Below are 15,857 nucleotides of genomic sequence, written 5' to 3' on the forward strand. Positions count from 1 at the left end.
CCTCAAAGACAGACACGACTTCTAATCCTTAATCGCCCAAAGCACAGCTTTGGCATTTAATAAAACTTTACTAAAGCATTCAAGAGATGATAATACAATTCAGGACAAGAAACCTAAGATGAAGCATTGGGTGCCATTTCTCTAGAGTTCATTAGTCATGCTTTCCAGAGAGCCTCCTCAGCAGGCCACCTCCTTCCTTTCTCCTGCTTTGCCTCTGTGGTCCAGGGCTTGACTCATTTTCCCCAGATGGACATCCCTTCACTCTTGCTTTCCCTCTCTGGGTCCAGGTCCCCCACTTGCTCTGTCTCCAACTTTCTCAAGGAAAAGCAAAAACCAGCCAACATCTTCATAATCTCTGTGGGGATAACAAATAGCCTCAAGGAAAATAGAGCAGATTCCTTTCTCATTGCCTCATGCATTCCTTTTCCATTTTCTCTACTTAACTGAAAGGCCCATAAAAATATATTATTTTATCAAGGAGCTCTCTTTTCCCAAATAATAATTTTCTGCCATCCCTACAAAACAGGCACAGATTTCAATCTGATTTCATCTACACGAGACTCCGTCTGAAAAAAAACACCTCTTTATAATGTGTCACAGTTCCTAAATTAATGTTTTCAGTACAGACGAAAGTGGGGGGAGATATCAAACCAAAATGGCTAGGCTGTTAGTGTGGGCAATTGCAGCTCATTTCTGCGAAAGAACCTTTTTATAAACTGTATATCGTGTTGTCCCACAGAAATGTAGCATACGCCACATATGCAATTTAAAAATTTCTAGTGAGTAAAGTGAAAAAAAAAAGGTGGAATTAATTTTGATGTTATATTTTATCTAGTAATATATGTCCAAAGTGTTATAATTTCAGCATATGATCAATAAAAAATATTAATGATGGAGTTTACCTTTTTTTTCATGCTACATCTTAGAAGTCCAGTGTATATTTTACATTTAATGTGGCTATCGATTTGGAGCAGCTACATTTTGAGGGCTCAGTAAGTACATTTCTTAGTAGCTACTGTGTTGGACAGCATAGAGAACATGCTTCGTAATTGCCCGTAATGGGACAGTGTGATCCTTCATTGACTAAGAGTTGCTCCTGAGGGACTTAATTTCTTCTGGCAGGCTGGCATTCCAGCTAAGCTTCCTTCTGTAGCCAGAGAAAGGCCTCAGGCAGAGAGATGCCAGTGCTTGGGGTAAAAAACCATTAGGGGAACAGTCCACCAAGCTAACCTGTGCAGAGGCCAAGGGACATGGTCACAGCATCAGCCGTGTTCACTCTAACCATTTAAAACAGTAGCTGGCACTGTTCTGTTCCAGGGCTAGTTAAAAATGGCTAACCTCCATATCAGGAAAATTACCGAACAAATGTTCTTTCTTCTTTCTCCTCAACAAAAAAGGATCTTGGCTCATAAATATGAAATGATAATGTACTGAGCTTGTTTTCCCTATACTCTCTACTTTCCCCTTTTCAAGCTTGTAGGTAGATAGAGACCACTTTCCTCAGGGAAGGTTAGTGATGGGTCTGGAAATAGAAACCACTTGCCCTAAGAGTTTGCTGGCTTTTGTTTTTTGCAGGCAGGCATCTGGAAGGGAGAATGCTGTTGTGGAGGGGGAAGAGAGGCTCCCATGGTGAGAGAGGGAGAAAGCTGGAGGTAAGTGAGCAATGGTGGGGAACATAGGCCCCATTCAGTGGTCGTGCCTTGTTGTGGGAGGAAAGGTATAAGACGGCAGGATTGCCAGAAGAATGACTGCTGGAGCCCCTAAGGTGGCAGGACCCCAGGTTGGCCAAGATTTCATTGCAAAGTCAAGTACCCATGGGCATCTCTGCAGTGATGGATCAGAGATTGGATGGGGCCTTTATGGAGATTGCTGTGGGTGACACTTCTAGACATTTGCAGGACCCTGGACCCTAGTAAATTTGCATTCGGTTTTTTCTTCTGGATTTGATATCCAGATATCAACATTATCTCTAAAAAGCTTTCAGGAGGTTTCCTGGAAGTATAGGCAGGATTTTAAAATAATTTTTTAATTAAAAATTATTTTTTTATAATCCCAGGTTTCATGAAACCATTATAAAATGTTCACTTTTCACACTCTAAAACTGTCCCTATAAATCTGTTTTTCTAGCTTCCTATAAAAAAAGAGCTTTTTTATTTCAAATAGTTGATATTCTTCACACATGCACACATGTACATTGAATTATACACTCCAAAAATAAAAATAAGACCTTGAGGCAGTAGCTAAAAAATCACATGCATTTTGAGCAAGTTGAGTGAATATTTAAATAGAAGCATCCTATTAAAAAAAAAAGAAGCATCCTTATTATTGCTGCTATTTATGAATTCTAAAATTTAATTTTCCTTTAATTTTAAATAAACATACTTTCAGGCTTACAGACAATTTATAAGAATAGGTCAACAAATTTGTATATGCCTTTAAGCAAGATTTCTCACATTCAGCATTTTACCACATCTGCTTTATAATTCTCTTTCTTTTTTTCCACATACATGAACATACCCACACACATCTCTTTCTCTGTCTTCGCCACCTCGTGTGTGCATGCGCGTGCCAGTCATTTGAGAGGAAGCTATAAAAATGATGTCTTTACTCTTAAATACTTTGGCATTTATTTTCTAAAAACAAAGATACTCTCATGTAACCAACCATAACATGATTAGGATCAAGAAATTAACATTCATAAAATACTACCATCTAATCTATGGGCCTTGGGCAACTTTTGCAAATTTACCAAACCTTGATGGCAAAAGGAAGTGCTCGATCACATGTTGCTTGCAGGTGTCTTGTCTCTTTTGTCTTTTTATTTTATTTATTTTTTATTTTTTAAAGAGAATTTTTTTTAAATTTTTATTTATTTATGATAGTCACACAGAGAGAGAGAGAGAGAGGCAGAGACACAGGCAGAGAGAGAAGCAGGCTCCATGCACCGGAAGCCTGACGTGGGATTTGATCCCGGGTCTCCAGGATCACACCCTGGGCCAAAGGCAGGCACCAAACCGTGGTGCCACCCAGGGATCCCTCTTTTGTCTTTTTAGATCTAGAATAGTTACTCAGGGTTTTTTTTTTTTTTTTTTTTTTTTTGCCTTTTATAATATTGACATTTTTGAAGAGTATGGGCTGATTATTTTGTAGAATGCCCTTCAGTTTGGATTTTCTTATGTTTTCTCATGATTAGATTTAGGTGTTATGTGCATTTTGGTAGGAAAGCCCCAAAAGTGATAATGTGCTTTTTTTTTTCCTCATTGCATCATATTAGGAGGCACATGATGTCAATTTCACTGAGAAAGTCTTATTATGAAATAAATATCAGCTAAACTATGTTTATCTAGTGACAGTGGTTTATGTTATGATAAAATTTTTGTTACATAATCCATAATTTTGGTAACAAACAACTCAGGCACTGATACTTTGAGTAGCACTCTTGGATTGTTCGTTTGTTGATTACATTCCCAGTGACTTTTCTCAACTTGTCCCCTTCATGAAACACTTTAATTTTCTCTTTGGGGTTTCTTCTCAACCAACTCCATCCATCTCTTCACCCAACCAGAGGAGCATGTGACCAAGGTCAATGAAGCATTACATTCTCCTGGAGTCAGGATTGTTTCAAGGATGGGATGTTACCAAGGCAGGCTAATGACAGTGAACCTCAAAATTTTTGTCAGGGATATTGGAGTAAGGATGCTATTGCCTTCTGGACAATGTGATAGGAATGTGAAGTCCGGAATTGTTGCAGCCATTGTTAGGCTGGAGGCCAACCTAAGATCAATGGTGGCCAGTGAAGGAGGAGACAATTGAATAAACTAAAGAGAACACATATGCTATTGACTTTACAGATGTCTAGATTAACTCTGATCTGAACCCTACATATGAACGATTTAGCAGCTATTCTAAACGAAGTTTATACTATCCCCTATTTTTTGATTGTGGAGGATGCTATTGTCAGAAGCCATTGCTATAGACATTTAGTTTCTAAAGCCAGGGATGGTAAATATTTTGTGATGTAAAGAATAGTTGTGAATAATAAAGAATTGTCCTAGTTAAAATACTAATAGCAGTTCCCAGCCGAGAAACACTATTAGTGTTTTAGGTTTGGGTTGGATTTTTTACTTATTTTGAAGTGAAGGTATTCGACTATGCAGGAATATACTCTTCGGGGATTAGGCATCGGTACCTCTGGACATTGTGTTTATAACTTGTGACTATCTTGATGGTCAGGGCTCATTTTGTCCTAGTTATTAAATATTTTGCACATTACCCCAGAATTCTCTGCTCTAGGTCCTGCTATGTTTAGGGTGAACCTTACTACTGAGCTTCAGTAGTTTCAATGAGCTCTTCCCCCAAATCCTAATTGTATTTGCAAAGTCCAAATGAGGAAACTTCTCTCTTGGTTTTCAGAGTTTGTACTCCAACCTGTATTCTTACTGGCTTAACCTCCATCCCCTTGGCTTGGTCTCCTAGACCCTTGGCAGTTCCCTCTTCCCAGAAACCAGAGCCCAGTCACCAACATCATGTCAGTGTTTGGAGGACTCTTTTGATCAGGTGTCCTGATCTCTTAAAAATACACAGAAGACATTGTTGTAGCTATGCCAAACCACTTGCGGAGCTCCCTAGAGTAATGATGCCATCCTTGATTGCTGTGAGCTTGTTAAACTCATCTGGGTACTGAGATTTGGTCTGATGACTGCGTCTCACCAGGAGGCCAAGTCCTGCAGCACGTTTAGAACATCTTGTCTTTCTCCCTCCAGTCTCACACTGCTTCTGTCTTTTGCTCCACCATGTCTCATGCCTCCCAGGTAATGACAGTCTCCTCAGGAAAACTAAGGCTCTCCACCTCTCTGAGCCATCTTATTCTTTGTCAGAGATAAAAGTGGAGAGATTCTTGGGTGGTGACTGATAGTGGTAACATATTAAACTATAAAAGGGAGCTTTAAGGCAATTATCTAGGTAGAGAAATTTATGTTCAAAAAACTAATAGAGGAAAAAGAGGCGAGGTTTACTTTTTTATAGTTAGCAACATTAGCTTCTTATATTGATATTGTTATTGAGGGTTCCTAAATATTTGCTGAAGAGGGATTGCTTTCGGTCTGAAGTATTTTTTAAACATTTTTATTGAGGTATGATTGATAAATGAAGATATAAGATATTTAAAGTATACAGTTTAACGTTTTGATATATGAACTCGCTGTCAGAGGATTTCCCCTCACTGAGTTTATCGGTATATCCATCACCTCACATATTTACCTTTTTTTTTTTTTTTGGTGACAGTTAAGTTTTATTCTCATAGCAAATTTCACTTATACAATATAATGTTCTTAAAAAATTTTTGTAATATAGTCTCTACAGCTAACATGGGCCTTGAACTCACAACCTCAAGATCAAGAGTCACAGGCTCTACTGACTTAGCCAGCCATGTGTCCTATAATATAGTGTTATTAACTGTCGTCACCATGTTATACATTAGATTCTGATACCTTACTCATTTCATGATGAAAGGTTTGCACCCTTTGCCATCCTCTACTTATCTCCATTCCTCAGTTTTTGGCAACAACTTTTCTATTCTTTCTACGAGTAAGACTTTAAAAAAAAAAAAAGCCTCCACATAAAAGTGATATGTGTAGTGTTTGTCTTTCTCTGTCTGGCTTATTTTACTTAACTAATGCCTTTCAGGTTCCTGTGTGTGTGTTCCAAGCATCGGGATTCCCTTCTTTTTTTAAGGCTGAATAATATTCCATTATATACAGATGTCACATTTTCTTTATCCATTCACCAATCAGTAGACGCTTAGGTTGCTTCCACACCTTAGCTATTGTAAATAATGCTCTAATATACATGGGAGTAAAGATATCTCCTTGAGATGATTTTGTTTCTTTGTATGACTGGAAGTGGGATTGCAGGATCATATACGGTAGTTCTGTTTTTAATTCTTTGAGGAGCCCCCGTACTGTTTTCCATAGTGGCTGTTTACACTGCCAACAGTATACAAGCATTCCCTTTTCACCATTTCCTTGTCAGCATTTTTAAAGTCGTCTCTTTTTGATAATAGCTGTTTTTGCACTATTGAATTGTATGTGTTCCTTGTGTATTTTGGATATCAACTTGTTATTGGCTATATGATTTGCAAATATTTTCTCCCATCCTATTCTATTGGATGCCTTTGTTTATTTGTAAGTAGGTTCTGTACCCATCATGGAGCCCAGTGTGGAGATTGAACTCATGACCCTGAGATCAAGACCTCTCATGACCCTGAGATCAAGAGTCAGACACAACTGACTGAGCCACCCAGGCACCCTTACCTTTTATTTTTATTGATGGTTTCTTTTGCTATGCAGAAACTTTTTAGTGTGATGTAGTCCTCCTTGCTTATTTTTGTGTTTTTTTTTTTTTTAACCTTTACTTTTGGTGTGAAATCTGAAAAAGCTTTGCCACATTCAAAGTCAAGTTGCTTACACACCTATATTGTTTTCCAGGAGTTTTATCATTTCATGTCTTACATTCGAGTCCATTTTTGATTTCTGTGTGTGGTGTAAGTTAGAAATCCAGTTTCTTTCATCTGCATGCAGCTATCCAGTTTTCCCAACACCTTTTTATGAAGAGACTATTGTATATTCTTGACCCCTTTCTCGGAAATTAATTGACCATCTGGGGAGTCTATTCTGTTACATTGATCTATGTGTCTGGTTTTGTGCCAGTACCATATTGTGTTGATTACTACGGGCTTTGGAATATAGTTTGAAATCAAGAAATGTGATGCCTCCAACAGTATACTTTGTTCTTCTTCCTCAAGGTGCATTGGCTATTCAGAGTCATTTGTGGTTTCATACAAATTTTAGTGTTGTTTTTTCCATTTCTGTGGAAAATTTCATTGGAATTCTGATATACATTGCATTGGAAGTGTAGATTGCTTTGAATAGTATTGGCATTTTAACAATATCGATTCTTGCATCAATGAACATAGAATATCTTTCCATTTACTTATGACTTCAATTTCATCAATGTTGTATGATTTTCAGTATGCAGAATCTTTTACCTCCACGGTTAAATTTATTCCTAAGTATTTTATTCTTTTTGATGCTATTGTAAATGGGATTAATTTCTCTTTCTGATGATTGATATATAGTTCATATATATATGAAACTATTTTTTATATTGATTTTATAGCCTACAACTTTACTAAATCTGTTTATTAATTCTAACAGGCTTTTGGTAAATTATTTAGGATTTTTTAAAAAGATTTTATTTATTTATTCATGAGAGACACAGAGAGAGAGAGGCAGAAACACAGGCAGAGGGAGAAGCAGGCTCCATGCAGGGAGCCTGAAGTGGGAGTTGATCCCTGGACTTCAGGATCATGCCCTGGGCTGAAGGTAGGTGCTAAACCACTGAGCCACCCAGGGATCCCCAGATTTTTTATATGTGGTATTAGGTTGCTGCAAAATAAAAATGATTTAGGTATCTTTTTTTCCTTTCTAATTTGGATATCTGTTTTTTTTTTTCTTCTAATTACTCTGACTAGAACTTCTAGTATTATATTGAATAAAATTAGTATTCTTGTCTTGTTTCTGATCTAGGAGGAAAAATTTTTAGCATTTCACTGTTGAATATGATATTAGCTGTGGGCTTGTCATTTAGGCCCTTACCATGTTGATTTATGTTTCCTCTATACCCAGTTTATTGAGTGTTGTCATCATGAAAGAATGTTGAATTTTGTCAGATGCTTTTTCTGCATTTATTGAGACGATCATATGATTTTTATCCTTCATTTTGTTAATGTGATGTGTCATATTGATTTGTGGGTGTTCATTCTTGCAACCATGGAATAAATCTCACTTGATTATGGTATATGATCCTTTATATAGTTGAACTCTGCTAATATTTTATTGAAGATTTTTTTCATCTGTTCTTCAGGAATATTAACCTGCAATTTCTTTTCTTGTGGTGGTCTTATCTGGTTTTGATATCGGGGTAATGCTGGCCTTGCAACATGAGTTTGGATATATTCCATACTATTCTATTTTTTGGTAGAGTTTGCAAAGGATTGGCATTAGTTTCTCTTTAAATATTTGGTAGAATTCATCAGTGAAGCCATCTGATGCTGGACTTTTCTTTGTTGGGAGTTTTTTGTTTACAAATTCAATCTCTTTACTGGTAACTGGTCTGTTCAAATTTTTTTTCTTCATGATTCAGTCTTGGAAGGTTGTATGTTTCTAGGAATTTATACATTTCTTTTATGTTGTCAAATTAGTTGGTGTATAATTGTTTATAGTAGTCTCTTCTGATACTTTATATGTCTCTGGTATCAATTTTAATGTCACCTCTTTGATTTCTAATTTTATATATTTGAGTTTTTCTTCCTTAGGAGGTTTAGTAAAAGTGTCTATTTTGTTTAACTTTTCAAAAAAGACAGGTCTTAATGTCTTTGACCTTTTCTATTGTCTTTCTAGTCTCTATTTCATTTATTTCTACTTTAAATTTTGTTATTTCTTCTACCAGCTTTGGATTTAGTGTGTTCTTTTTCTAGGTCCATGTGATGTATAGTTAGGTTGTTTGAGATCTTTCTTTTTACTTGATTTATTACTATTTAATAATTTATTTAATAAATTATTTATTATTCTAATTCCCTCTTAGAACTGCTTTTACTGCATTCCATAAGTCTGGGCGTGTTCTTTTTCTATTTTCATTTGTCTCAAGATCATTTTTATTATTTAAGATTTTATTTATTCATGAAGACAGAGAGAGGGGCAGACACACAGGCAGAGGGAGAAGCAGGCTCCCAGCAAGGAGCCTGATGCGGGACTTGATCCCAAGACCCCAGGATCATGACCTGAGTCAAAGACAGATGCTCAACTACTGAGCCACTCAGGTGCCCCTGTCTCAAGATTATTTTATTTTTTTTATTTCTTTGACGTATTGGTTGTTCAGGAACATGTTTTTCAGTCACTTTTGTGACTTTTCCAGTTTTATTATCCATTTCTTGTTTCATACCATTGTGGTTGGAAAATATTTGATATGATTTCAATTTATTAAGACTTGTTTTGTGGCTTACTGTATGATACATTTTGGAGGGGATTACATGTATACTTGAGAAAAATGTGTGTTCTGCTGTTGGTAGAATGTTTTGTATATACTGGTCCAATGTATCCTTTAACTGCTTTATATATGCTCCAATGTATCCTTTAACTCGAATATTACCTTATTAATTTTTTGTCTGAGTGATCTATACATTGTTGAAAGTGGATTATTGAAGTCTCCTGCTATTACTGTTTTTTTCTTTCTTTATATCTGTTAATGTAAGCTTTATATATTTATTTGCTTCTATATTGGTTGTATAAATATTTACAAATATGATATTCTCTTGATGAAATTGAATATGATATTGAATATGATATTCTCTTGATGAAATTGATTTCTTTTATCATTAAATAACGATTTTCTTTGTCTCTTGTTATAGTCATTGGTTTAAGTCTGTTTTGTTTGATATAAATATAGCTCCTCTGTCTTCTTTCTTTTGGCTTCCATTTGCATGGAATATCGTTTTCCATCCCTTCAATTTCAGTCTGTGAATGTCCTTAAAGCTGTTGTGTCTCTTTTAGGCAGCATATAGTTGGGTCTGGTTTTTTTTAAAGATTTTATTTATTCATGAGAGAGAGAGGCAAGACACAGGCAGAGGGAAAAGCAGGCTCCATGCAGGGAACCGGACGTGGGACTCGATCCCAGGTCTCCAGGATCACGCCCTGGACTGAAAGTGGTGCTAAACCGCTGAGCCACCCGGGCTGCCCTGGGTCTGGTTTTTTTTTACATTCGCCTACTGTATATATTTTGATTAGAGAATTTTAGTCCGTTTATATTTAAAGTGATTATTGATAGGTGTGAACTCACTGTTGCTATGTTGTTTTCTGGTTCTTTTGTAAATCCTTTGTTCTTTTTTGTCTCTCTTACTCTCTTTCTTTGTAATTTGATGATCTTCTGTAATACTCTGCTTAGATTTCTTTCTCCTTATTTTTATGTATCTACTATAGCTTTTGCGTTGTAGTTAACATAAGGCTTATATAAATTACAACAGCCTATTTTTATCTGGGAACTTTATTTTGAGTGCATAGAAAAGTGCTATGATTTTTAGTTCCTCCCAACATTCTGTGTTTTTGATATCACAGTTTACATCTTTTTGTTCACATTGCATATCAATTAACAAATTTTTGTAGTTATATTTATTTTTCATACTTTGTCCTTTAACTTTCATACTAGACTTAATAATGACTTACCTACCACCATTACAACATTATTCTTCATTTAACTATATATTTGCCTTTACCACTGAATTTAATCTTTTCATATGTTTTAATGTAACTGATTAGTACCCTTTTTTTTTAGCTTGAAAAAGTCACTTTAACATTTTCTGTAAGACTGGTCCAGTGGTATTAAACTCTGTCAGCTTTTATCTGTCTGGGAAGCTCTATCTCTCAGTTCTGCAGGACAGCTTTGTCAGGTAGGGTATTTTTGCTTGACAGTCTTTGTCCTCCTATTACTTTGACTATATCATCTAACTCCTTCCTGGTCTCTTTGGACTTCTCTTATTTTTTACTCTCTGGGATCCTTTTACTGGTGTCTGTTTCTTTCCTTAGGGGGTTTTTAGCCATTATTTCCTTGAGTAAGCTTTCTGTTTTTGTCTTCTCCTGGGATCCCTATAGTATGAATATCGGCCTATTTGATGGTGTCTCATAAGTTTCTTAAGCTATTTCATTCTCTTTTCATTTCTTTTTCTGTTAATTTCTAGTTAGTTGAGTTCCACTACCCTGTCTTTTGAATTTGTTGATCTATTTTTCTGCTTTATATACTCTGCTTCAAATCCCTTTGTTGAAATTTTCAGATCAGTTATTGTTTTTTTCAGTTCTGTGATTTCTGATTGACACTCCATTTTCTATTTGTCAAAATTTTCACTGAATTGTTCCTCTGACTACAGTGAGCAACTTTATCACCAGTATTTTGAACTCTTTGTCGGGTTAATGACTTATCTTCATTTCATTAAGGTGTGTTTCTGGAGTTTTATCTTGTTTTATTGTTTGATACATATTTCTTTGTTAATTTTCCTAGATTTCATTGGTTTCTGTATGTTATATAAAATAGTCACTTGTTGCACTCTTGTCATAGTATCTCATGTAGGAGATCAACCTTGTTAATCAGCGTGGCCAAGCTCTTGGTTTTTTTTTTTTCTCAAACCTTTGTGATCGACCAAGATACCTTCTTTGTTTTAGTGGCTCCCAGTGGTTAAGGTGTTCCAAAAGGCAAGATTACAGTTGGCACCAGATGTAGATTGATTAGAAGCTGGAATCTGAGGCAGAAGCTGGGAAAGTATGTACTTTTGTTACAGTGAGGCCCTAGGTATGTATTAAAGTTAGAAGCCTGAGCTCAGTCATGAGCTTTTAAAGTGTACAGCTAGATCCCTTTCAAGCAAAACGTGGAGAGGAGCATTTTTGCCTGCTTCTACTGTGTTGAGCCCTGGAGGGATAGCAAGTTATGATTTCTTGTTTCCTCCCCCTGTGGGACTTGGCGAATGGTAGCCCCACTGGCTTTGAGAGCCACGTGATTTGTGAATCTATCCCTTGAGTGGCAGCTGTAAAAGTTGGAATGCAAACTTGTATAAGCTCCTTCCAGGGAAATCCTGGTGAGTGACTTAGAGCAGGCTGGAGGGAGAAGACAAGGGAGCTATCTATTGCTTTTCCCAGTGTCTGGAGATGATGGCTTCCAGCCACTAGATAGATGCTAAATCAGAATCCTGGCCCTCAGGCGGCAGATTTTAAAGTATGCAAATAAATCCCTTTCAGAAAAAGACTGGAAGATGAGCATTTTTGCCTCCTTCCTTTGTGTTGAGCTCTAGGTTATAGCTGGTTAAGATTTGCTTCGTTATTTGCTGCATCCCTGTGGGACTCATGAATGGAAATTCCACTGGCTGTCAGAGCCAGGCAAAACAGAGACCCATCCCTTGGTCAGCAGCTGCAAAAACTGAGGTATGGATGTGTATGTAAACTTTTCTCAGGGAACACTGGTGACTTGAAGTAGGCTGGAGGGAGAAGATGGGAGAAATATGTGCCAGCTTTCCTAGTCTGTGAGGGAGGATCAGAGCCCTTGATGCCTGCTAAATTACAGGCAACAGCTTTGAAATACGCAGATAAAGCCTTTTCAGGGAATAAAAGGGAGGTGTGGATATTTTTGCCTGTTCTTTCTATGCTGTGTTTAGGCTGGGATAGCCAGTTAAGAACTGCTTTTTTGTTTGATACAATCTGTGGGTCTCATGGAGGAAAGCCCCAGTGGCTTTCAGAACCAGCTGTTTGGGAGTCTGTCTCAAATGTGGGCATCTTAAAAGTTGGAGTGTTAGACTTGGAATCCCAACCCCCTCTTTGCTCCTTGGGAAGAATTTGGCTGTTGGGAGTTCCATTCTGATTATATGGCACTGTACTAAGTGTGGGTTTTATGGCAAAAATGTGTTCAGCCTTTCCTACCCATTTCAATGTATTTTCTCATTTGCCTGATATATGGGAGTAACTCATCTAGTTTCTAAATCTTTTCCACAGGCAGTTGCTCCTTGTATAGCTGTATATTTGGTATATTTATAGGAGGAGCAAAGCTCAGGAGCCTCCTATGTTACCATCTTGATTGATTCTCTGTTTTGATTCTGTTCTCCTGAAGTACTGAAGTCACCATGGTTGGAAACAGGAAGAATGGTGACAGTGAAGTCGGTATACATCAGAGGAACACAGACCCTGGCATCCTTTTCTGCCTCATGAGTAAGTGGACCTACCATAGAAAGGAATCATGGCAAAAAAAAAAAAAAAAAAAAAAAAGGAATCATGGCAAAAAGGAGGACAGCTGATGGTGAATTATTTAAAAACCTATCAGATACAACAATGAATAATCCAAAAAAAGGAAAACAAGAAAACGACTACATTTACAATATCATCAAAAAGAATAAAATACTTAGGAATAAATCTGACCAAGGAGGTGAAAGATTTGTACAGTGAAAACCACAAAGCACTACTAAAACACATTTAACAGAATACAAATAAGTGGAAAGATCTCATATTCATGGATTGGAAGACTTAATATTGTTAATATGTCCATAGTACAAAGAGTGATGTACAGGTTCAATGCAATCTCAAAATTCCAACAGCATTTTTTAACACCATTTTTTAAAGATTTTATTTATTTATTCATGAGAGATATATATAGAGAGAAGCAGAGACACAGGCAGAGGGAGAAGCAGGCTCCATGCAGGGAGCCCGACATGGGACTCGATCCCAGGACTCCAGGATCACACCCTGGGCCGAAGGCAGGTGCTAAACCGCTGAGCCACCCAGGGATCCCCCTGAACACCATTTTTTTTAACACCATTTTTTTTTGAAGAAATATAAAAATTTATCCTAAAATTCTTATGGGTTCCCAATGGACTTTGAATAGCCAAAACAATTTTGAGATAAAAAGAAAAAGTTGGAGGACTCCTACTTCTTGATTTTAAAACCTATAACAAAATCACAGATCAAAACAGTGTGGCATTAGTATAAAGACAGTCAACTAGATCAACAAAATAGAGAGCCCAGGAGTAAATCCTTACCTATATAGTCCCATGCTCTTTGACAAGGGTGCCAAGACTACCCAAGTGGAACAGACAGTCTCCTCCACAATTTTATTTTTGGTAAAACCAGGTATATATACATAAGAGTTAAATTGGACCCTTATCTTTTACCAGATACAAAAATTAAACTAGATTAAAGACATAAAGATAAGGCCTAGGTCTATAAAACTCTTAGGAGAAAACAAAAAGGGAAAACTTCATCATGTTGAATTTGGCAATGATTTCTTAGAATATGACACCAAAAACATAGAAAACACAAAAAGGGAAAAATAGGACTGCATTAAACTGAAAAACTTAGGTGTCAAGAGGCTCAATCAACAGAGTGAAATGGCAAGTTACAGAATGGGAGAAAATATTTGCAAATTATATATGTGATAAGTGATTGACATATCCAGAATAAATAAAGAACTGCTGCAACACAACAACAAAAATCATATATTCTGATTAAAAATAAGCAAAAGACCTTGAATAGACATTTCTCTAAATAAGAAATACAATGGCCAACAAGCACATGAAAAGATGCTCAACATTAGTAATTGCCTGGAAAATGCAAATCAAAAAAGCAATGACATATATTACCTCATACCCATTAGCATACCTAATAATATTAAAAATACACAGAGAATAATAAATGTTGGTGAGTATGTAGAGAAATTGGAACCCTTGTTACATTATTTATGGGATTGCTATGGAAAACTATGGCAGTTCCTTAGAAGTTAAAAATAGAACTATATCATATGATTAAATAATACTGCTTTTGGATGTATATCCAGAAGAATTGAAAGTAGGAACTCAGAGATATTTGTATATCCATGTTCATAGCAACACTAGTCACAGTTCCTAAGAGTAGAAGCAATCCAGATGTTTATCAACAGATGAGTAGATAAATAAAATGTGGTTTATACATACAATGGAACATTATTCAGCCTTAAAAAGGAAGGGGCTCTTCTTCCATGTTTGCATATGCTACAACATGATGGACCTTGAAGACATTATGCGGAGTGAAATAAGGCAGTCACAAAAGGACAAATACCATATGGTTCTTTTTATGTGAGGGATGTAAAAAAAAAATATAATTCATAGAAACAGAAAGAGTGGTGGTTATCAGGGGCTGGGGGACATGAGAGCTGTTTAATGGCTATAGTTTCAGATCTGCAAGATGAAAAAGTTCTAGACATCTGTTTCACAATAATATGGATATACTTAAAACTACTGAACTAGAAATTTTAAAATGGTTAAGATGGTGAATGTTTTTCTCTCAACAGCACTGAGGTCTTATTAACCATTCAGATCTAGTAGCATCTGGTAAGATCAGGACAGAATTGGGGTTTAAAAGTGAACAGATATTAAGCATCTAGTAGTTTGAAAGAAGTCACTACATACTCTTTTCACAAACATGTTTTCACAGAACCAGTATGGTACTAGCCACTACCCCAGGACGCCAAAGTGTACTAAAGTGGAAAAGATGCAACAAGAAAAAATAGCTATGTTAGAAAGACTTCGATACTTTAGAAAAAGAGTGCAACACTCTATTTCCCCTTTGGCCCCTAAAACATCGAACAGTCTAGATCTACCTATACAGTCCTGCATCAGTTTCTAGAATATTGGACAGGAGGGCAAAAATAAAATGATACTGACCAGTACAGTCTTTGGGTATTTGGGAAGGGGAAGGGGAGAAAGTCAGTTCTCAGAACAAATTAGTCAGCATCAGTTTTGTCAACAGGATCAAGTCACGCGTCCTCTCTCTGGCTCTCCAGTTTGGCAGCCGTCTGTACCTCTTGATTCTCTTTGTTGGCTTCCATTTTGTGGGTCAGCTTTTCTCCCACCATTTACTGAATTTATTCTTTTCTTCTGTTGCTTTTTGAAGCACTTCTTTCTCATGCTTTCATTTCTCAGCAAGCTGCTTCAAGACCTCAGCTTCATGGGACTTGAGTCATTCTTCTGCAGCTTCTAATTTCTTCTGAATTTCCTACAGGGAAAGAATCCTTCTTTTTTGGAAGGAGAATGGGGAGTTCTGGGATGGATTCTTTTGAATGAGGGCTGAGAATCAGCTCAAAAGCTTTTGCCTGAGGCATGTTTCTCCAGTTCTTTCACTGGCATATCAGAAGAAGTCATGACAGCAGACAAGAGACTGGCAGTGCATTCTATGGAATCCACTGGCAAGGAAAACAGCTCAGTCTGAGCCACCTGGCCATGCTCTCCAAGATGGTAAATT

The 15,857-nt window shown here is 36.8% G+C and overlaps 1 protein-coding gene across 1 annotated transcript in view; it reads left to right on the top strand.

Moving 5' to 3' along the window:
* LOC125754448 (collagen alpha-1(I) chain-like) overlaps positions 1–15,857 on the top strand; it is a 340,999-nt gene that overhangs the window by 14,197 nt on the left and 310,945 nt on the right. Inside the window, exons 3-4 of the mRNA XM_049106309.1 lie at positions 1,576–1,652; positions 12,700–12,797. Coding sequence (XP_048962266.1) covers positions 1,576–1,652; positions 12,700–12,797 — 175 coding nt within the window. The remainder of the gene's footprint in view (positions 1–1,575; positions 1,653–12,699; positions 12,798–15,857) is intronic.

The sequence above is a fragment of the Canis lupus genome, chromosome 36, assembly GCF_003254725.2.
Source record: "Canis lupus dingo isolate Sandy chromosome 36, ASM325472v2, whole genome shotgun sequence".
Classification (NCBI taxonomy): domain Eukaryota; kingdom Metazoa; phylum Chordata; class Mammalia; order Carnivora; family Canidae; genus Canis; species Canis lupus.